Source organism: Gymnoscopelus microlampas, assembly GCF_963454915.1.
Source record: "Gymnoscopelus microlampas genome assembly, chromosome: 15".
NCBI lineage: Eukaryota > Metazoa > Chordata > Actinopteri > Myctophiformes > Myctophidae > Gymnoscopelus > Gymnoscopelus microlampas.
The window spans coordinates 29,063,380-29,086,177 of NC_139952.1; the positions used below are offsets into that span (position 1 = coordinate 29,063,380).

Sequence of the window (22,798 nt, forward strand, 5' to 3'; positions counted from 1 at the left end):
TGTCCTCAACCTCAAAATACTGCAGAGGGTTGTGCGGACAGCCCAGAGCAACAGTGGATGTGAGTTTCTCTCCTTTCAGGAATTAGGACATATAAACCGGACGATATGTCAGTAAAGCCTGTAGGATTATCAAAGACCCCAGCCACCCCAACAATGGATTGTTTCAGCTAACATCTGGCAAGTGGTTCTGCAGCCTCAAAGCCTGGGTCCAGCAGGCAGGTTTATTTATGAACAAGAGACACTAAAGGCCTTTGGCTGTCTGCCTCGTACACGCACTTAGAGGCAGCTGTGCACACTGCACACACAGTCACAAGCAAACTTGCAAACATATCACATACTGTAGGCACATGTATTAAGGCCCCCCTACACACAGCACCATAAGCACTTTACATTTATTACGTAATTCAAACACAGGCACCTGACACTTGCAATTACTGTACCTGCGTTTTGGTACCCAGCATTGGCTGGATTGTTGCATGGGTGAATTAGGCTTTCTCTGTCCCTCCCTCCCACTATCTCTCTCTTTTTATATATATATATATATATATATATAGTGTTACAGTATGATTGGAAAAGTAGTCAGGCGGGGCAGGCTCCACCGTCAAAAAAAAAAGGTACCGAGGCTAGACTAATCTTTATATTGTTCCCATTGCAACACTCTCTGATTGTTCAAGTTCAAGTTCATTTGTCGCAATTAAGAGGGGGGGAGAGGGGAATTTGTTACAATATTCATAACAAATCACATACAATCCCTGGACCCTGAGACAAGTGCAGGGCTATACCTCCAAGGAGCATAGCTATTAGCCTTTACTGTAAGCACCTGCTTATAGTCTATGCAGCAGAATGTCCCATGGGCCTCTAGGGAATATCTCAATGGCTCTGTTACATCACAATGGTGTGTAACAGGAGGAGGCGTTACTGAATAAGGAAGCAAGTCTGTGATTGGTCAGCAGGAGGACAGCTGGGGAATGCGCCCAGGGAGCAATGTGACAGAGAAGGAGGGGTGAGAGAGAGAGAGAGAGAGAGAGAGAGAGAGAGAGAGAGAGAGAGAGTGAAAGAGAGGGAGGGGGGCTGTGTGTGTGTGTGTGTGTGTGTGTGTGTGTGTGTGTGTGTGTGTGTGTGTGTGTGTGTGTGTGTGTGTGTGTGTGTGTGTGTGTGCGTGCGTGCGTGCGTGCGTGCGTGCGTGCGTGCGTGCGTGCGTGCGTGCGTTAAGAACGCTGTCAGATAGACATGCAGAGAGAGGACAGCCACAGCACCGCGTCAGTTGGGATTGCTGCATTTAGCAGACAGTGCCACCAGCAGCAGTAGAGAACTGGACCAGCTTTGGACTGTTTCTGTGTATGTATCTGTACATGTGAGAGTGTGTGTGTGTTTGTGTGCATGCATGTATAAGAGTGAGAAGGAAGTCAGGGAGGGGTGTGTGTATGTACACACAATATTGTGGATTGTTTTAAACGAGAGAAATGGTGCTTGAAATACACAGCAACCTTGTTGTAATGTTTGTGACCTTCTGCACTGAATAAAAACAAGACTGGACACTGGGGTGTATTCACACCTGAGCTACGTCCCATCCCAGGACGGGCAGAGAACCCAACAGAGCAGTTTTCTCTGTTATTGTTGGAACTGAGAGGATCTTCATGAAGAATACAGACAATAGCTGGACATTTTATTAATCTGGTCAAACAGGCTTTTTAGATTTATTTATTTCATACTTTCCCCTGTTTTTTTTCTGCATTTTCTTTCCTTTTCTCTTTTTTTTTGAGTGGAGTACATGCGTCAAACTAGAACCAAGGAGTTGAGATAGTAGAAATACAGAAGCCAGCTATTTGGATCCCAGTGGGGATACTATATGGTCAAGATGAGTTTGGACCCTGTACGGGTGATGACTGGGCAAGTCGAGGAGCTAAAAGTGTCCCCTTCCTCCAACGGAGACAGTAAAGGACCCTGGGAAGAGAACGCAGAGTTTGACCAGGACAACCTGGGTCTCACCGTCAAACCAAAAATGGTAGGTCGGTCTTGTCAGAATGACTTTGTCGATAAATCTCTTGTGGGCATGCAATTTCATCAACAATTCAACATATCCTTTGGTTTGGTGCACTGGTTTGCTGTATATAGTTATCCACTTGAACCCTAGCATAACTATTCTGAGGGCGAACATTCAGTGAAAATATTTTCAGCGAAGAGATCTGGTGTACAGGGAAAATACCAATGAACCTAGTAGAGACCCCTGGGGGACCCTGGTCAACTAAGTCAGTGGTTCTCAAACTTTTTTCTCAAACCTTGTCAAGGACCCCCAAATTGACACTTATTAGCCCGCGGACCCCAAATTTGAAAAAGATATGTCAGATTCTCAACCATTTTAAGGACCCCAGTTTGACATGCATTAGGCTACGGACCCCCATGTAATGGCATTTCTATCTCTGGGACCCCAATTTACATTGTAAAATCAATGTTAATTTTACCTTTGAGTGTACAAATGGAACCAAATGGATCCATTTGTACACTCTCAGAGCTACAGACCCGTATGGGTCCATTTGGTTCACTATCCATCATTTAGCTGGTGACCCCCTGGAACCCCCTCAAGTACCCCTGGGGGTTCCCGGACCCCACTTTGAGAACCAACAAACTAAGTTATAGGGACACAAGCTGCTCCTCCCATCTCTATCCTTATCTCCTCCTCTCCGCACTTGTTTTGTCCTCCTCTCAACCCCTCAGTGTCTGTCTCCATGTTAAGCCAGCCTTCTGAATGAGATCACTGAGTGAGTCTCAGATGTTTACATTGCCCACGTGCAGATTGAAACGTAGCTCAGATGTGGATCATGTGGAGGAAAGGAATGTCTGCTAACGTGACAGAGCTGCGGTACCCAACCATTGGTTATTTTATCTGACAAAAGCCCAGACCTTCCCTCATATGCTTGTGCGTACACACATATGCAGGCATGCGTGCACACACACAAACAAACACAGAAGCTACAGGATAACAGTACTGTATGACGAGTTTGACTGATATCACATTGAGAATCCACAGACAGAGACAGTGGAAGTAGTAGCAGTAATAGAGGGTGCTGCCAGATCTCTTATTACATTGTCCATCTGACCTGCATGACCCTTTAAATATGATCATGGTGACTAAGATTTCTAGAGAATGCTTTATTAGACAGAAATGTAAACAGCACAAGGTACAGTTAGACATTTGAACTAAAAGGATAGCACAAAAAAGTCCTGGGGAATTGTTTCCATTGTGGTCCTATGTATGTTAAATTCATCAACATAGCATAAAAATAACACCAAAAATACAATCATCAACAAATATAAAACACTATAATGTACAAAGAAACTGTCGGCGTGAGTTTACCCCAGTGATCCACATTTTCTAAGGGATGGTGTCAGGACATTCCACACTTTGGTTGCAGTGCAGTAGAAAGATAATTTACTCATGTTTGTTCTATAGGCGTGGGTGGTACCAGATCGTTGTTGTCACTCCCTCTAGTATTGTGGCTTTGGGTGTCACTCACTTTGGTGAGGTAGTTGGTCAGGTATGAGGGTATTGAGGGCATTGAGGGCAGAGCCCCATTGACTATGTTGAAAACCAATCCCATTTTTAATCGCTTAACCCTGTCTACTACTGCCGAGTCACTGACTATTGACTCGACTGATTGAAAGACGGGAGAGACATTGAGAAAAACATAGCCTAAGAGACATATGTAAGGTTACTAACAATGTTTCCCCTGTGTAACCTTGTAACCAAGGATTGTAACCACACAGAATGCGAGATAAGACAGATCACACAATCTGAGAGACGCCTCCAGGCCGGGAGGTTTAAATGCTGTTTATAGCAGCCCCATCACCATGCATCTACATACTGGACAGGGCACAGCGGGACAGTGTGAGACAGGTTGGGGGGTGGTGCTGGGGGGGCAGGAGGATTAAGTTACCAAGAAAAACACAGATTGCATTAGGAGAGCTGTAGGACAAAAAGAAAGAGAAACATTAATAAAGTGAGGATGGAGATTAAAATTGGAGATAGAGAGAGAGAGAGAGAGAGAGAGAGAGAGGTGCCGAGAGAGGCGCAGAGAGAGAGAGAGAAAGAGAGGGCAGGTATGGGGGCTAAAGGTAAAAGCTGACTAATCTGTTCAGGCTGGTTCAGGATTAGTGTGGGTGGGCGGCCCACTGGTGTATTTTCAGACTCGTTAAGATCCAACGCTAAAGAGCAGCGATTCTAACCTCCTGTCAGTCAAAACACTTCAATGAAAATTCGACACCAGCCAGACTGACACTGTGCACCACAAGAGACACGTGTGCACCAGCTTTAATCTGCAAATCTGTGCAGATGCATGTTTCTGTGTACATGTGTGTCTATGTATCAGATTGTGTGTGTGTGTGTGTGTGTGTGTGTGTGTGTGTGTGTGTGTGTGTGTGTGTGTGTGTGTGTGTGTGTGTGTGTGTGTGTGTGTGTGTGTGCTTATGCATGTGTGTGTGTGTGTGTGTGTGTGTGTGTGTGTGTGTGTGTGTGTGTGTGTGTGTGTGTGTGTGTGTGTGTGTGTGTGTGTGTGTGTGTGTGTGTGTGTGCGGGTGTGTGTGCGCATGTGTGTGCGTGTGCTTATGCTTATGTGTGCTTATAATGTGCTTGTGTTGCATTTACATTTTGTAGAGCAGTAATACAGTCTTAGTAGTACTTATAGTACATGGATTATTCTGTTTATGACAGGCTACAATTGTAGTGTCATCCATTAAACTTCGAAGAGGATTATGATAGGTATAGCATTAGATGCCCTTTTTTCCATTACAAAATGAAAAAAACAAACACTGACAATATGTATAGAAAATGATGTCATGAGAGTAAAACTCACCATTGAATATCTACTGTAGATCACTGTTTACTATCTAACAATCTCTCTCTCTCCCTCTCTCCCTCTCTGATTTTTAACAAGCAATCAGCATCAAGTAGATAAACCCCCCTAAAATCTCTGATGGTTACACACTGGCATGGAGGGCTTTCATACCACGGCTTTGATCCAGCTACCCGCCACCGTTAGAGGGTTTGGGATTAGTCCAATCACTTCTCACAAGCCAAGTGGCCCCAGTGTTCCGTTGGTGCACCCTTTGTAACTACACAAAAACTACACTGAAAAGCTTGGGGCGGCCATAGCAGAGTGGGAATCGGAAGGCCGTCGCCGCCGGTTCGACCCCCGGCTCGCCCAATCACTTAACCCCTAACACCCCCCCCTTTTTGCCGAATGTTCGCCTATTATGACATGCCCAGAATAGGGAAGCTGCTAGGGTTCATGTGCTTAATGTGAACTTATTTAAGCATTCACCAGAAGTCTCAGCTCACTTCAGTCCATGTCTCACTCTTGGATAAGATATGAGACGGAATCATCCACTACTTCTATAATCAATAAATAATCGACTAGATGCTACAGCGGAACCACATGCTCTGTTATGGTTATTATCAGCATAGGGATTTTTGACCTTTTGCTGTGACTTTGGCCTATTTTGAATTGAAAAAAATAAAAAATCAATAGTGCAGATCCAGATACGACCCCCAACTCTTATGCTTAGTGTGGTTAATTGTGGACAGTTCTCCAAGTGACAGACAAACAAATAAACAAACAAACAGACAAGGGTAATTATAATACACCCACACCATTGAGTGCGGATGTGATAAAGGGCCCAAATAATGACCCAGAATCCATATTGATAATATAATATAACTAGACGCGTCGCAATTCCGGGGAAATTGCAGAGTGTGGTTGCGCCGAGGAATACGCCGGGAGGAATAACGTCGGAGGCTGCGCCAATTACATTGTGTCGTCACTCCTGAGATCGCTTGCGTTTCATTTTGAGAGGATCGATCCCTCCAAAATAAGGTTTTTGCATCAAACGGTTACATTTTGAGCATTCGTGGCGCCCCCTATGGATCAAAGTGGAAATGCTTTTGGGGATTGGTTTAGTATACCACCCTCGACATGTGATTCAAATTTGGGATTGACCGGACGTTTCGTTCGTGATTTATGGCATTTTTGGTCAAACGGGCCCCTCCCGCTAACTTTGGAAGCCATTTACGGACGAACGGTAAGGACAATCAAAATGCCGTTTGGATATCTTTACCGCATGGGTCCATAGATCATGTGTACCGATTTGTGTGAGATTAGGACAAAATTTGAAGGAAAAGGAGCAAAAAGTGTGTTTTGAAGGAAATTCAAAATGGCGGAAAATCTATCCAGACGCAAATGGGCGTGGCCTATATGGGAAGATGCGTCGTGACCCAAGGAATCCAGGGAAAAAGAAATTTTGATTTTACGACCTACGGTTCAAGAGTTATAGGCCAAAAGGTGAAGGGGGCTGTTATAGCGCCACCATGTGGCCGACTGGTGTGATTCTTTTTTTAATAATTTTGCAAAAAACTATTAACCTCCCCTCCAAGTCTTGTAACTGTAGCCCTTACGGTTTCCGAGAAAAAAATACTTGAATGGGAGTTTTTGCAATTCCCATTAAAGTGGATGGGGAAATTTAATGCACAAATAAATCAATATCAAAAAATCTATCCTGACGCAAATGGATTTTCGGACCTACGGTTCAAGAGTTACAGGCCAAAACGTAAAGGGGGCTGTTATAGCGCCACCATGAGGCCGAATGGTGTGATATTTTTTTCATTAATTTCGGACAATATTATGAATTTTCCCTCCAAATCTGGTAACTCTAGCTCTTACGGTTTCTGAGAAAAAAATACTTGAATTTGAGTTTTTTCACTTTTCCATTAAAGTGGATGGGTGAATTTAATGCACTAATAAATCAATATCAATTAAACTATTTAACCAATCTCTTAGCAAAATACAAGCGCACGATTCCCGATTTAGATGGTCATTTTGATATATGGCACAACATTAGGGGATTAAAAATGTGGGAGGAGATGCGGTTCGAAATATTGTTTATCTTGAAGTGGAAGAAAGTGTATAGAGTACTATAGTCTGGTTGCCCTGTTAGGGCAACCACACTAATAAATGATTAATCAAACTAGCCCCACTGGATATAAACTAACTGCATACTGTGGAGTATTCAAGAGTATAGAGTCCTGACGTCACTCCCACTACCCCTGGGTCACGGCGTTAAAATCTTAGATTGAACTGTGTTCCAAAAATAAACGAACCACCCCGGCGATTTTGTCAGGTATGTGACTGTGTCGTTTATGATATTGAGTTCCATTTGATATTTAAAGGGCAAGACCGCTTTGGTAGAGGTTTGGGTTGTGTAGTTACCTTGCCATGATGTACTTCCTGTTGACTTTACTATTTGAAGATTTGGATCTGGCTCCGGATCCTCTGATCCAGTATGGATTTTCTTCTTCATAAAAATTGCAAAATGTCTTGCCCACTTTGGAGTTACATCATGGCAAGGTAACTACACAACCCAAACCTCTACCAAAGTGTTCTTGCCCTTTAACGTCTGTGTTAAAGGGAAAAAAAGAAAATGTCATTACTCTTTGGATAAATTAGTACTTTTCCATATGAGTAAAATCGCCGGGGTGGTTTGTTTATTTCTGGAACACAGTTCAGTATATGACGCGATCCGAGATTTGCCAAAGAATAACGCTGTGATCCGGGGGATAGCACCCTCTAGTGGCAGTGATGTCAGACTTCGGTGCTCTATATACTGTAACAGCAATGGTAGGTACCACAGAATTCCACAGTAGATTAAAACAAACGTTTTCTCATGCTATTCTCAATAAGAGCACCTGCCTGTCAAGGCTCACATTATCAGGACTTTGTTTTGTTCACCCGTACGTGACTGTGGCACTGTGTCTGAATGCACGCACTGCTGGCCTTTCACTCATCTATAAATATAACCTCTCTCTGTCTATCTCTCTCTACCTCTCTCACTTTCCACTGTTGATCCTTCCGCACTTTCCCCTTCTGAAGTTGAGAAACCCCTTCTGTCTCTCCTCAACATTCTTATGTTTAAATTGCACAGAAATGTAATTAAGAATATGAATGGCCTCTGGGTAATACATGTCAACCAGGGCTGTCACAATGGAGGACTTTTAACCTGCTACTAGTGCTACTGTACATAATGTCACTTCAGTAGTACACACTGGTGAAACTCATCACAGTCAATTGTTGCAACAATTATTTATTTTATGTATAATGTTCCCAAAAACCTAGTTAATTATAGCCCATATGCCTAGGATGAAGATTTGCGACGAGAAAACCCCCCCCCCAAAAAAAATGCAGGGATCTGAATTACCCAGTCGCAGGTCAGCTGATAATGACAGAATCTCATAAGGCCTTTTTCACTGCAACCATATTGACATTATCAATATGGCTGGTGTGAAATCTATTGCAAGCAACACGTTTCAGAACGTATCATAGCCTACATCCCGGTCATCATGATTTCTCTGTTTATCTGTTACTCTCGCAACTGTTATGTTCCCATATGTCGCAGCGAAGCCCTTCCAAAGTCAGAGCACTGAGGTTCCAAATGGCTCCACAACACATTTAATCCATGTAGTGTTTAGGAAAACAATGGGCTACAATGAGAAAGACATAAGCTAATTAAATCAATTATTATATTTCAAAATATGTTGAGGCCTGAACTCAGCGAAGATGGCATGTGATCAGAAATACACAATGGCTGTAAAATTACAATATAAGATATAACCTAAGACATTTCTATATCCCAGGCTGTCACTGTTTGAAGAGACTGATATAGCACTGTGGCTGCGGAGAACAGAATAGTGGTGACAGTACAGATGTAGCAGTGACAGATTACCCGAGGTCTCAAAGATCACTGCTTTGATCCCTGCAGCAGCCAATGAGTCTCTGAGCAAGGTACCCTTTACTCCGCATAAGAGCATCAACTAAAATACTTCTTGTGTTTAATGTCAAACAAGGCAATTAACAGCCAGTACAGGTCATCGCATGGTCAAACCTCAGATCCACTGAGCTGAAGGAAGACCAAGGATTATAGAAGACTTAAAATATGTTATTCATAGAGGAAAATTACTCTATTGGACACACTACACCAAAGGTGTCCTACACAGTACAGTACATCTACCAGGCTGTGGTAGATGTACCACGTACATCTGTGTATCATGTATAATGATACACAGCACACAGTGTTCTACTCAAGGATGTACACATCACTATGTTGTGATGTGTGCCAAGGGCACAGAGAATACTTAAAACCATATTTTATGTAACCAGACTGCTGGTTACATTCAAGGTCCAAGGTGGTCTTTATTGTTACAACTTAAAGAGTCAAACGTGTTCTTGTTTGGCTCCTCAGACAATGTGGGAGCATAATAAAAATAAATAAAAAGGCAAACATATATATTCAAAAACAAGAAGAATAAAAAAGGGGATAGGGAATCATTTAGAAGGCAATAGTCCATTGACCTAGCGCTTACGGTGCTTGAAGATGTTGTGCGCAAAGTTCTTACAATCAATATGTAATTAGTAATTATTAATGAAACATATTGTGTGCATGCAGATGCTGTGTAAAGTGTCCTGTGCCAGTGTCCATTGTAAAACCAGTGCTGTGTGAATAAAAGTGAGTTTGAACTGTCATTTTGCTAAGGTGACAGGCAGACGAGTCCGGAAGGTGGAGGGAGGCATATTCTTTGTAAGTATATATGCCATGTGGGGGTCAAAGGTTGATTCCATGGCTGCCTGTGACCTCTAACCTTCATTAACCCTGTCTGTCATGGATGTGTCGCATGCCTATATGGACACAACCACTGAACTAACCAATCATTTCATCAATGCATCGTGGAGTGTGGTCTGTGGTGTCATTTTTGTATTCCCCTCTTAATTGTTCTTAATTTCTTTCCACCGCTGCATGTGTACTTGTTTCATTTTATCATTATGGTTTTCCTTATCCTTTCATGACCTGAAAGGTCCTCTCTTATGAAAACAAAAGTAGTCTTATCTGTGTTTGGTACAAACACTCTTATATGTCAGCCTGTGTTTGTACACACTGTACACTACTACTGCTTAAAGGCAAAGTGCATTTGTCAAAACTATAGCATAATGTGCTTAATTCAATTCAATTAATCAATACATCTATTTTAAATTACTGCCCTTTTTCACTTTATAGCATTTATTGTGTAAATCACTTTTTTATAACTGTGTTTATAAAGTGTAACATTATTATTTTAGTTTATATTATGATTACAAATTAATATGATTTCATCAAGAGTGCCAGTGTCTGTGGATTGCAGCACATACATGTACAAGGAAAAAGTTCACACAGAAAATATTATGATTGCATTTGCCTCAGTACTCATTTATATAGCCCTATTCTAGGGTTACCATGAAACAGTAATCTTCGTATCGATTTTCCAACAATGACTTTTCGATAAATCACTTTTTGGGCATAATTTGTAAAAAATGGTTAAAGTAGCTCAAAACGCACCGCTATTTTCTGTATTTTTTTAAATCAATTACTTGATTAAAATTAAATCTCCCATGGGAGAGCTAACGTGACGTGCATCAACCCTGTGTGTGTGTGTGTGTGTGTGTGTGTGTGTGTGTGTGTGTGTGTGTGTGTGTGTGTGTGTGTGTGTGTGTGTATGAGAGAGAGAGTAATTAGGTAAGATGTCAGTGGGAACCAATGCAGAACAATTGTGACTCGGGAACCGAGCCAACCACAAGGACAATTGTGCAGGGCAAGAGACAGCCTATGGCCTATTTACTGAGCCACAGTGCAGTACAGCACACAGCCATCTGCGTTTATAGGCGAACACGCGTGTGCATGTGCAACCGCACGTATACATGCACACATACAGTACATGTACATGCAGCAAGCAGGATTGACTGTGAAAGTCAAAAACGTACACTCGTTCAGCAGGCATCATTCAGGGGCAATCTCTATAAGAGAATAGATAATGGACATTTAAAGTCACTGGACACATAAACCACTAACATGCAGTATGCCACACACACACGCTCCCTTTTCCGTCTGTGTTCCAAATTGGACCCTCTACCCCCCTCCCACCAAACTAAACTTACGCCAGATGCCCAATGTGGACACTTAACGCTAGCTTATCCTGTTTGGCATGTACCCCCCCTCCCCCCTGTCAGTTCCCTGGCCAACAGACGCACACACACACACACACACACACACACACACACACACACGGCACTATAATGTTTTGAAAAATGAATTCCTCAGGGAGCACAGTTGTGGTCAAGCATTAAGAGATGAAACACACATCCTCAATTCCACATAGAACCCCCCCCCCCACACACACACCCACCCACACACACACACACACACACACACACACACACACAGTAGATCTGCTATTTTTCATTGTGTGACATTGCTGCACAACTAAGTATAAAATTGTGAAAACTCTAACCCCAACCCCTAAACCTCACCTCTAAATGTCTAATCCAAACTGTAACCCCAACATGAATCTTTTCCGAATTGTAATCCATTTTTGTATTATTATATAAATATTTACCTTTTCTCTTGTGTGCACCAGGACATTTGTCACCACAATGTCTATTTCTCAAATTCTACTATAACTGGAGACATTTGGTTCTCACGAGTATAGTAAGGTACAGGTGCTGCCGTTTCATTCTATGACGTTACGTTACTTAAAACAAAGATATTGTTGTTTTATTATTATCTGACTGTATTCTATCCCTGCCCAGCTCTCTTAAGGAAGAATACAAAATGACTAGACAGATACGAGAAAAACATATTTTTGTTTGGCTCTTTTGGATATTGTTCTAGCATAGATAATAACAAAATACAGTAGACTATTAATAATACATAACATAATACAGTATAACATACTATATACGTATATTATGTAACCTTTCCACTAATGTTTAAGTCTGGTGATTTTGTGATTGTGAACCTACTCATGACCGTGATACAGTATGTGATATATGATATGTGAATGTGTTTTTATATTGAAAAAAAAAATGAAATGAATGTTAAAAAATATAACAGCATTAACAGCAATGGCAAAACAGCTAGGGAAGAGAAACAGTTTTATCCAGTGAAAAAAAGAAGAAAAGAATATGCTGTGAGTTGTTCTTGCTCCTGGGTTATCGACATCTAATGTAATGTAAACATAATGAGGTGGTCTAGGACTCTCCAAAATAGGTATTGCACCGTGACCGGACTCAAGAATCTGGCAACGGCTATACACATGAGTAGACATGATGTCATTCTGCTAATGATAGGCTCCTTCACTGTACTGGATCCTGTAGAGATAGATACTGTACATTATATGTGGACAACGAACACTGGCATGCATGAAGCCAAAAAGAAATGGGTCGAGGAGTTTTTGCATGTAGTAGACGCAGACAATGCATGTTACACAGAAAGTGTCTCCTAAAACCCCACTGTAGCATGTGCACACAGTGAAATAACTTGCCTGGCTTGCACCCTGCATGCCTACTTTTCCTATTGCTCATATTTAATCTCCCAGCATGCCTCAATTCAGTGTCAATTTAGGATGTCAAAATGAAACAAATCAACTTAACTATATATAGCAAGGTGTGAGGTCGTTCATTTCCACTTTGATTCATATGATGTTTTTTTGCGTTCAGTTCATTGTAGTTTCTCTCCTTTCCTCTCCAGCCCAAACCAGAGAATGCAGTGACCATTGCCGTGTCTACGAGGGTCCTTTTCCGCACGGAGCGCGAGCAGCAGGTGTATGAACAGCAAGGGATCGAAGAGTACTTACAATACCAACTGGAACACGAGAACGAACCCTTCGCCCCGGGTCCTGCTTTCCCATTTGTCAAGGTCACAGACATGCCCTCTGAATGTTTCATGTGTACAAATGCATTCTTATATGAACTCACACATATACACAAACACCCATGCATGCATGCACGCGAGCACGCACACACACACACACACACACACACACACACACACACACCCCCCCACACACCAATTGATTGAAATGTAATGCTAGTTGTCCCACTGTGATCCCTGCGGAATCACAGAAGCAATTCATTTGACTGACTCACAGCTGGCAGGCGTTCTGTTGTCACATACTGTATTGGCTCATTGCCAATGTCCTGAGTTTCATACTTCCTTGTTGCCTCCCAACAGGCACTGGAGGCCGTGAATACTCGCCTGAGAGAACTGTACCCAGAGAGCGAAGAGATATTCGATATTATTCTGGTGACCTACAATCACGCGCACGTTGGAATACGACTCATCAACACCATCAACCATCATAGTGAGTCTGGCAAAACATACATGCACATGCATGCAAGCGAGATTATGCTCTCACACACGCAGCCAATAATGTCCCTGTTTAACCAGGTCACGATGGCCCACTTTCCATGTAACCTTAATTGGTCCCATTTACATGATATTCCTGTCTTTCAATATACTGACTCTGGGGGCGAGGAGGCAAAACAAGTTGGAGGTGGTTGATTGATTTCTGGGACAGTCTGGGAAATAACAAGTTTACAGTAGTCAAGGTGATTACTGAAAAACACCCAAAATAAGGGGAAACACCAAAGATAACCTAAAATACACTGACATAAGCTCTGTAGCAATACAAACAACAAAGTGTATGAACAGCTGACTGCCAGATCCTTCCCATAAAACTTTCCACAAATGTCATCTTTATCACAGGCTAGCCACTTCCTGTTCGGCCCTGGATGGTTTAAAATGGTCAAGCAGATCCTCTGGCAGGGTCACAGTGGAGACTTTGTCTTGTGGGACATAAGAATCCTTCAAAAGGCTGGTTGGTAGTTATAAAAAAAGAAACATGTCATAGAGCGGGAATCAAAGCAACAGAAGTCGCTCCAGATGCTGCTTCTGTGTCTGATCTCTCTAGTGGCTCTCTGTGTGAAACACAAGAATCCCTCCTCTTGCCACTGACCTTTCCTGCAGAACCTAAATAAACAAACACAATGTTATTGGGATAGGAGTCCTGCAGTGAAAGCAAACACTAGATCAACATGGGGGGTAGGGTGCATCGCATAGACAGAGACGATAACCTGAGATAGGTTTAAATCTGCACATGGGCAATGTAAACATCTCTGAGACTCATTCAATGATTTCATGAGAAGGCTGGCTTATCAAGGAGACAGAGACTGATAGAATGAGTGTCACATGTGGGCGTAGTGCAAACCCAAATGCAATACAGCGAGGCAGGCGGATACCAAACTCTCCAAATTGGGTGTTTTAATACATACAGGTGAAACAAGTAACAAAGGCAAGAACTCAAGAACAATACTGTAAACTACACATGCAACACAAGACAATTGACCCAACAAGGACTGACTGGGGAACAACACAGATATACTGTACACATGAGGGGTGATAACAAACCAGATACACCTGGGGAAGACAAGAACTTAGAATTAAGATCACTACAGTCATTCTAGACTATTGAACATGATACGCCTACACATAGAAATAGAGTACAAAACAAGTGTAGCAGAGGAGACATCTAAGGACAGAGATGGAAGGAGCAGCTTATGTAGGCTGGCCTGTTAATTTGCCAATACAGTATTACGTCCTAAAACACAGAAGTGAGTCATAATGGGTTCCCTCAACAGATTTCCCCCATACTGCAGTTTTTTTCCGATGTATTCATAGTGTGTTGATTTGTGAAGCTTGTTAAGATGGTCACTACAGTATATGGTGACATGAATGCCAAATGACCTGTATCTGTCTAACTGACTGTCTTTAGTGTATGAATGTTGACCTGAGTTAAACGTGACTTCAGTCAGGTTCAACTCATGTATTGATATAACACTGATGCTTATGGCGTGGCAACATACAGTAGGTTTGGTCTCTGCAAACTGCTTGTATAGAAATCTGCTGCAGGTGTGTGCATAGACTTTGGTCGGTGAGTAACATAATCTAATAATGCGAGGCTGGAGCAATAGGAGAGCTGGGGTGGAGTATGCCATATACATGCTTGATATTAGGGCATTAGGACATAAGGGTGTGTGTGTGTGTGTGTGTGTGTGTGTGTGTGTGTGTGTGTGTGTGTGTGTGTGTGTGTGATTAATTGGTTTGCTTGTAAATGCATGCTATAGAGTTGTACAGTCAGCTTCCCTGACTGAACCGACAGTGCAGGCCAGGCCAGGATGGCGTTACCTCACACCCAGAGCAATGGGGCAGTGCTGTAACTGTAGAATACATGTTGCTTTCGAGCAAGAAGCTCCCGTTCTGAAATATGAAGCCAGTGCGGAATGGCTAATGGCTATAGCGGGGGCAACTTCACTAGTTGTGAAATGAAGCCAAATTGTACGGAAGTCAAACATTTTCCTTATGAGTTAATTTACTCAATCTCTAGTTTCAAGTCTTCTTGAATAAGGCATGATTTTCATTTAGTAAATTATGGTTCCATTTAGAGTCAAGGCTACATTGTGATTGACAGGTTTATACCACGATGATCAGGATAGAGGCCTTAGCAATGCATAGCTCCAGCTCCATTCTCATCCAAATGGTCACTCCAGGCTGCAAAATACCATTATGGTGACCGTCAAATCCAAGAAGGCCATGGTCAAAATGCAGAACTCGAGGCTTCATAAACAAGATTGAGTAAAGGACGTAGTGACCATGATGTCATGGTCACTAAGTCCTTTATTACATGACACCGAAAGGGGACCCGTCTTGTCTTTTTTAGATGCTCACAACCAGAGCAATGGGGCAATGGGAATCCATGGAGTCAGTCATTCTTTGATGTGACGTGCTCCGTGCTGCGTCTCACTCCGTGTCTACTTCCTGTTGCTGTGCTTCAGATCCTCTAAATAAATAAATAGATCTATAAGCGGATCATGTAATGATAAGTGACGAGAAAACATCAGTGGAGGGAAAAGATACAGACATCAATGGCGAAAGGGGTCCCACTCCCTAGCCTAGCGAGTCCACTCCCACGCTCCTGAACTCCATTTGAAAGGAAAGGAAAACACTCAAGATCTCAAATGATTAAAATCAAATCAAATCACGTTTATTTATAAAGCACATTTAAAAACAACTTCCGTTGTACCAAAGTGCTGTACAGAACATTTCATCAGCACAACAAAACAAACAATAGTAAACAACATACAGAGGCATAAACAGATCGCTAACAACATATCGAACAGAAACAATAAGATAAAAGCCAAATGAAAAAGTAGTGAATGTAGGCTAAGTCGCTCACTATTCTCTCTCACACTCCGCATTTCCTGTACTGTAGCTACATAAATGGCTCAGTCTCTCGTTTATCTGTTCATCTACCATATTTGTCATGCCTCATTACCTTCTCTGCCAGCCACAATTTCTGTCCCATCTCTCCTGGGTGTGTGACTGCCATCCTCGCCTTCCTTTCACGTTGTCACCTCCACCTTTAATTACTTCCTTACTCCCTTCATGACAATCTCTAATCAACCTCTACTTGGCGCTTTCACAAGTTCTGATGCTTCATTTGTTCAGATGTGTAAACCCCCCCCCACCCCCCCCCCACCCCCCCCACACACACACACACACACACACACACACACACACACACACACACACACACACAAACACCACCTCCTATAGCTGAGAGAGGAGATCAAATCCATACCCCTGCAGATAGCAAAATTGTTAAATTGCACTCGGGATCTCACGGTCTAACTGTGTTACCACATATCAGTCTTATCTCCTTTGCATCCTCCCTCACGCCTCCCCTCCTCCTAAGTCCGAACTCATCTGTTAAAAGGCTCAGGACAAAGCGGCACACTGCGACTGAGCCAAAATGCAACTGTACACTCTTCTACCAGCCATCTCTTTCACTACCATCAACACCCTTTCCCCCTTGCTTGGCCCCTGTTCTCAACCTCAACAGATCTCTGAGTTTAACCCGCTCCCCTCTAATTATCTCCACCAGGCCGGGAGGCAAAGATTATGTTTTCGCCCCTGTCCATGTGTGCGCCACAAATGTGCGCCACAAATACGAAAAAGTTGCACCGTATTGTAAGACATGCTAACCGCCCCTAGCTTCCTCGCGTTCTGACACCGGCAACCCATGACTTACACAGCCCTGGCAGCCCAGCCTGGTGGAGATATGCGCTCCGCCATTTTCTACTTTGACTCAGTTATCTAACTTACATCTGACACAGCCTTGAAGTGGTCTGACGGTCATTGTATGTCCCAAAAACAAAGGCACTTCAAGGAAATTACATTAAGTTTAAAAGGACTAAATAATCCCATTGTGTTGTGTGCTCTCAGACCTGTTCATCGAGAGGTTCTGTATGACTGGAGGAACCAATCCTATTGGCTACCTGAAGGCTTGGCGGACTGACCTCTACCTGTCTGCTGATGCTGAGAAGGTCAGGGAGGCACTGGCAGAAGGTAAGCATGCACTGTTAAATCCTGAGTGTTAAGGTTTTTCCTTACACACCAGGAGCATTTAACACTAATTTTACGTGGCAATAAAGCGATGCAACTAATTTTCGAAACAAGGTTGATTTTTCAATGTGAGTAAAAGCATCAACCTGTACAATCTACAATCTTGTAGATCTGCTATTTTCTGCAAAGGTTTTCCCTCAGAATATGGATCCTGGGGTTTATGTAGTTAACACTGAGTGTGTACAAATGGAACCATGTGTACACTCTCAGAGTTACATTAACACTCAGGCCTTTACTGTGTAGCAGTTGCGTAAAAATACTAGTAAATAGTATTTTTACACATGTGCAAAACACACACACACACACACACACACACACACACACACACACACACACACACACACACACACACACACACACACACACACACACACACACACACACACACACACAGCAATACTTCACATCCAGGGGAAAATTCTTTAAATAGTTTATACTGCAGTGTCAGTCAGCCTTGTATTGCTGACATTCAGAAAGTGGTTCCATCCTGTTTGACTAATCAGAGGGAAATGACTGACGTGTGCCGCAGTGTTACAATTGTCACTTCAAGGGCATGCGTCACATTAGTTGAATGTCATGACTTAACAGGACACGGATGCACACGCACGCACACGTGTGCGCGCGCACACACACACACACACACACACACACACACACACACACACACACACACACACACACACACACACACACACACACACACACACACACACACACACACACACACACACACACACACACACACACACACATTATTCATGAGAATCTTTCATTATCCCATTATTATCAAATGTTTGAACATGTAGATATGGATGTAGATATGGCATACAAAATGTATTTGAGCATTTGCACAGGATGCAGTAGTATTTCTGTTGCCCTACTTTTTGGCAGAAATATTTTCTCCCTCTTCTTACACCCGTCTCCTGATACCTGGCACTAATGTCCATGTCAGCATGTGTCATTATGTCTGGCATTCCCCCGCCTTGAACAGGCTGTGTAAAAGCTTTGCATAGTAATGCAGCAGCTAAATGCTAATTTGTCTTCAAGCGATCATATAGCCGGAGGTAATTCTGTAGAAAGCTCAACTACCTCTCCCTAGGAGGTAATATCTTTACTCCCGCCTGTCCGTTTGTTTGTTTGTTTGTCTTTTAGCAGGATATCTCAAGCAGTTCTGAATGAATTTGTACAAAACAAACAAAACAAAAAGGTTTTTCCTTCCTTGTGCAAGGAAGAACTGCTTATTGTTTAATGTTGATTGGCAAAAAGGGGGCCAATGTTGCCTATGGCCCACGTGGTTGGCCATACAAGCTGCCACCTTGACAGAAGTAATTTTATAGGTCTTGCTTTTAGCTCTTGCACTGCAGCAATCATTATTTTCCTATGTCTCGCTCTCTCTTTTTGAATTAAGGCATTGCAGCAGCCACCATGTTCATGTCAAATAAATCGTCAGAGGTATCAGAGACCCAGCTACGGGTGGCGTTTGATGGTGATGCCGTGCTCTTCTCTGATGAATCAGAACGCATCTTCAAGGCTCATGGCCTGGACAAGTTCTTTGAACATGAGAGGGAAAATGAGGACATCCTACTGGATCATGTATGTACTGTATAACTCATCATATAAGATTTTATATTGAACAGTAATGCTTTAATTGTGCGCTGGTGTCGCACACTGAAAATAGCCGATCATAAGCTCATAATGTGTTGCAGTGTGAGGCATTGTTAGCTTGTACATCTGCTATTTTCAGTGTCAAGTCGAAGCGCTTCATTTCAAGCTGTTTTTCACACTATGCCTTTTAGTTCAAATGTTCTCTTAAATGTTATGTGTCAAACCGGTGATAGATTGGGACGGATTTGATGTGGCAACAGACATTTGACGATGTCAAAAAAGAGATTTTTTTCCGTCAGCCTATTACTAGTTGGGAGTGAGAACAGCACTTCCACATTAAAGTGTGGGCGGGTCTATGGTGGGGGGCGTTTTAAAATGATGCAACAGGGTTCCCACCATGTCAGGCGTGTGACGCATGGTCAGATGTTGTCCAAACTCGTCACTACACAGTAGTACCATTTGAGAGTGATGATGTGTAGTCCAACCAGCTGATATTTTGCGCATTGTAGGTATGACACTGCCAGTTCATGAGCCACTACCTTTATAATTTTGCCTGAGATTCATAAAATCATCCTAGTCATCTAACAACAGCTATATTAGCGGAGGTGTTGTACTGAAATGAATCTGGCCTTAATTTGCCGTCTCTTGGGCTCTCTCTCCTATGCCACTCTTGCAGGGTCCTCTGAAGGGCTTCCTGGAGACACTGGGAAAGCTCCAGAAAAAGTTCTATGCGAAGGGACACCGTCTGGACTGCCCCATACGGACCTTCTTGGTAACGGCCCGCAGTGCAGCCAGCTCTGGGATCCGGGCCCTGAAGACGCTGAGAGCCTGGGGCTTGGAGATTGATGAGGCCCTGTTCCTGGCTGGGGCTCCGAAGGGTCCCATGCTGGAGAAAATCAGACCCCACATCTATTTCGATGACCAGATGTTCCATGTGGAGGGAGCAGCAGAGATGGGCACCATTGCTGCCCATGTGCCCTACGGCATTGCCCAGAAATATCCACGCAAAAAATTGTAACCAGTAGATGCCAACAAGAGAGACAGAAAGGGGTGGATGGACAGAATGTGAAAACAGATAGTAGAATTTGGGGAGTAAGTGGCGGGTGAGATGATGACATATTGAACAATAAAACACAGTTGAAAAATAAATCAAAATCAAATCAAAATAAATGTTTAACTTTTGTTATAGCAGCATCCAGTTGCGTTGGATTATGTGCTCTTTATCAGATATTGTACTGTGAACTAAGCAGTGGTTCCCAAACGGTGTGTCAGGGCATTCTGGTGTGCTGTGAGACAAGTCCAAGTCTGCCTTGGGATTTTGTGTCACTTATTACCATTATTACATTATTATTGCAAACTAAACTTAAGATTTGTTTTATTTTATTTACTATATCTATACTTGGTAGGCACTCATTTCCCCACACAGATGCAAATGCTATACCCTAAAAACCAATGTAACCAAATTCAACAATTTTGGGCATGTTAAAATAATGTTTTGCTTTTATTTTAATTAATTCCCCCCACAATTAGAAACAAAATGGCAAAAATAACAAATCTTCGAGCTCAGAACACAGTATGATGCGATGTGTTGTGAGCTTGTAGATTTTTGCAATTTTTAGAAATTTGTAAAAGTATGAAAGAGGGCTTAAGTGGTTTAACCTTTTATTAACAAAATAAATTGCCTTGGCATAAAAATAAATGTTTACACAGTGATAAGAGTGATAACACATGTTATAGAGGCTATTTGCACGGATATGAATACAGTTGTGCCTTGATATTTTGACTTGGCTATAGGTATGCCGTGGGTACATGTTTGAAAACCACTGCTGTAAAGTATGAGGGAATGTATCATTTCCATCATGTAACAATCCATTTGTTTGCAGTTGTTTTTTTTGTTTTTTTTATCTTAACATATGTGATCAAGTTAGGAATCAGATGTGGATAAAGGTCAGATGAAGGTCTGGAACCTGAGACGATGTTGATGTTTGATCCTCAGAGTTACGTTATGCGTTCATCCAGTTACAGTTCCCACTGAATTAACTGCTCTATAAAACCCTGTTTTGTATATAAGGGCGTAAATGTCTTATGACCAGGGTTAGATTAGCGGGGGGGGGGGGGGGGGGGGGGGGGGTGGGGGGGGTAGCAGGATCCATGCCTCTGCTTTTGATATCCCCTCCTGGTTCATTTCATTCATTTTTATTGTGGGTGGGGATACGTTTTATCCTTGCTTCTGGTCGGACCGACTTAAATACATGCATTTCCTTTTGGGAAGTGTAGACTTACAGTATAGGTTTGATATTATGTTTGATAAGATCACAATTTAACAATCGAATACAAATGCTGGTTAACCACATTAATCCCTGTTTTGGGAAAATGTGTCAAATTTGTATTTTTGTTTTAGTCAGAAAAAGGGAAAATAGCAGATATTCAAGCTAATAACATGATGTGTTGTGAGAAAATGTCCCCCCTTGTTTTTTTCCTTCTTTTTTCACCATTCAAACCCTGCTTATGACTTTGTCTTCAGAAGCACAAAATACATTTCTAGATTAACGGTGAACGCTTGTTGCATGAGGAAAGACTGTCCGAAATGACTTTGACACTTGCATCTGAATGGGTACACCATTAGCAGAAGCACCCAGAGATTACAGTCATATTGTAGTTTAGCATTTTCAATCGCATGGCATTTATAGGCTAAAGCCCGATTTAGCTATACTTAGTATACAATGGTGTATAAATAACAGAAGCATAAGTTAGATTGGCGGGTCACGGTGAATTAAGGGAAACATGTTGTGTAGCCATTCAGTAGGCCTATCAATCATTTTAAAGAGTGAAACCTCTGAAATATTGGCTGAAAATATTGATAGTGTTTGTTTACTGTTTAGTGTGTTGTATCACTCCAAAGCAATAAGGGAAGCCATGAATTTCATTTGGTGCCTTAGTTCTGATAATTGTATGTAAAGTTTATTTGTGTTTTTTAGAAAAGTCACTGTGCTTAAAACTTGTGTTTAAAAGTGACTATTGCAATAATAGGTGCTGGACCAGCATTCAATAACTTAATATTCAATAAGCAGAAAATATTATATTTTGTGTTATTGTACATGGCAGCAGTTGGAATAGGCTATTGATCAGTGACAGTATATGAACATTTTGGTTTCATATGGTTTTGGTTTTCAATAAATATATTTAAACAACATATTATAAAGTGTCGAGTGTCAACCATTTTTCCAAAACAGTATTGTTTCCCCAAATAATATCAAAAACCTAACACTTATACTGTGACAAGAAATAAAGCAAAGTTCCAATCCAAATGTGAATATAGCAAACAAATGCAGCAAACAAGACCCAAAAAGAGGAAGATAATCTGCAATTGTTAGTTTGCTCTGTGGTAATTTAAAACAAATTACACTTAATTATAGTGTATATGGTACATATCCAACACATCAAGTGCAGTGTGTGTACACAACAAATATAACCATTTTTATAGCTACAGTGTCAGTCTGTTGCTGCCCTCTGCTGAACACAGAGGGTAGTACAAAACTGCACTGATTAAGATGGCTTAGGTATACTTCTTACTTACTTACTTACTGCCCTTTATGCCGGCTGCCATGTACTGTAGGGCAGCAACAACAGAATCTCCACTCCTGTCTGTTCTGGGCCAGTGTCTTTATAGAACCCCAGGTGTGATGCAGGGTCTTCAGCTCTCCCTCCACTTTCCTACGCCAGGTGTTCTTGGGTCGGCCTCTTTTACATTTACCGTCTGGTGTCCAGTGAAGGGCAGTTCAGGTGATGTTGTCCTGCTCTCTATCGATTACATGCCCAA

At 42.2% G+C, this 22,798-nt stretch overlaps 1 protein-coding gene across 2 annotated transcripts; it reads left to right on the forward strand.

Annotated features, from left to right (window-relative positions):
* The first annotated feature begins 1,236 nt into the window (after window positions 1-1,236).
* Window positions 1,237-21,084, forward strand: nt5c1aa (5'-nucleotidase, cytosolic IAa). Of its 2 annotated transcripts, XM_084080063.1 has the most exons (7): window positions 1,238-2,005; window positions 9,577-9,621; window positions 12,601-12,768; window positions 13,084-13,213; window positions 17,194-17,316; window positions 18,782-18,966; window positions 19,655-21,084. In XM_084080063.1, the coding sequence occupies exons 1-7, from the start codon at window positions 1,850-1,852 to the stop codon at window positions 19,994-19,996; spliced, it is 1,149 nt and encodes a 382-aa protein (XP_083936189.1). In that variant the 5' UTR covers window positions 1,238-1,849; the 3' UTR covers window positions 19,997-21,084. The 2 variants fall into 2 exon arrangements, with proteins under 2 accessions (XP_083936190.1, XP_083936189.1); XM_084080064.1 differs by lacking the exon at window positions 9,577-9,621 and having other exon boundaries at window positions 1,237-2,005.
* The last annotated feature ends 1,714 nt before the right edge of the window (window positions 21,085-22,798 follow it).

What these genes read in the sequence shown, in the direction of transcription:
- nt5c1aa (XM_084080063.1), top strand. Translation starts at nt 1,850, where the DNA reads ATGGTCAAGATGAGTTTGGACCCTGTACGGGTGATGACTGGGCAAGTC. An exon ending in TGGAGGGAGGCATATTCTTT is followed by an intron (nt 9,622 to 12,600) that starts GTAAGTATATAT and finishes TTTCCTCTCCAG; the next exon opens with CCCAAACCAGAGAATGCAGT. An exon ending in CAACACCATCAACCATCATA is followed by an intron (nt 13,214 to 17,193) that starts GTGAGTCTGGCA and finishes GTGTGCTCTCAG; the next exon opens with ACCTGTTCATCGAGAGGTTC.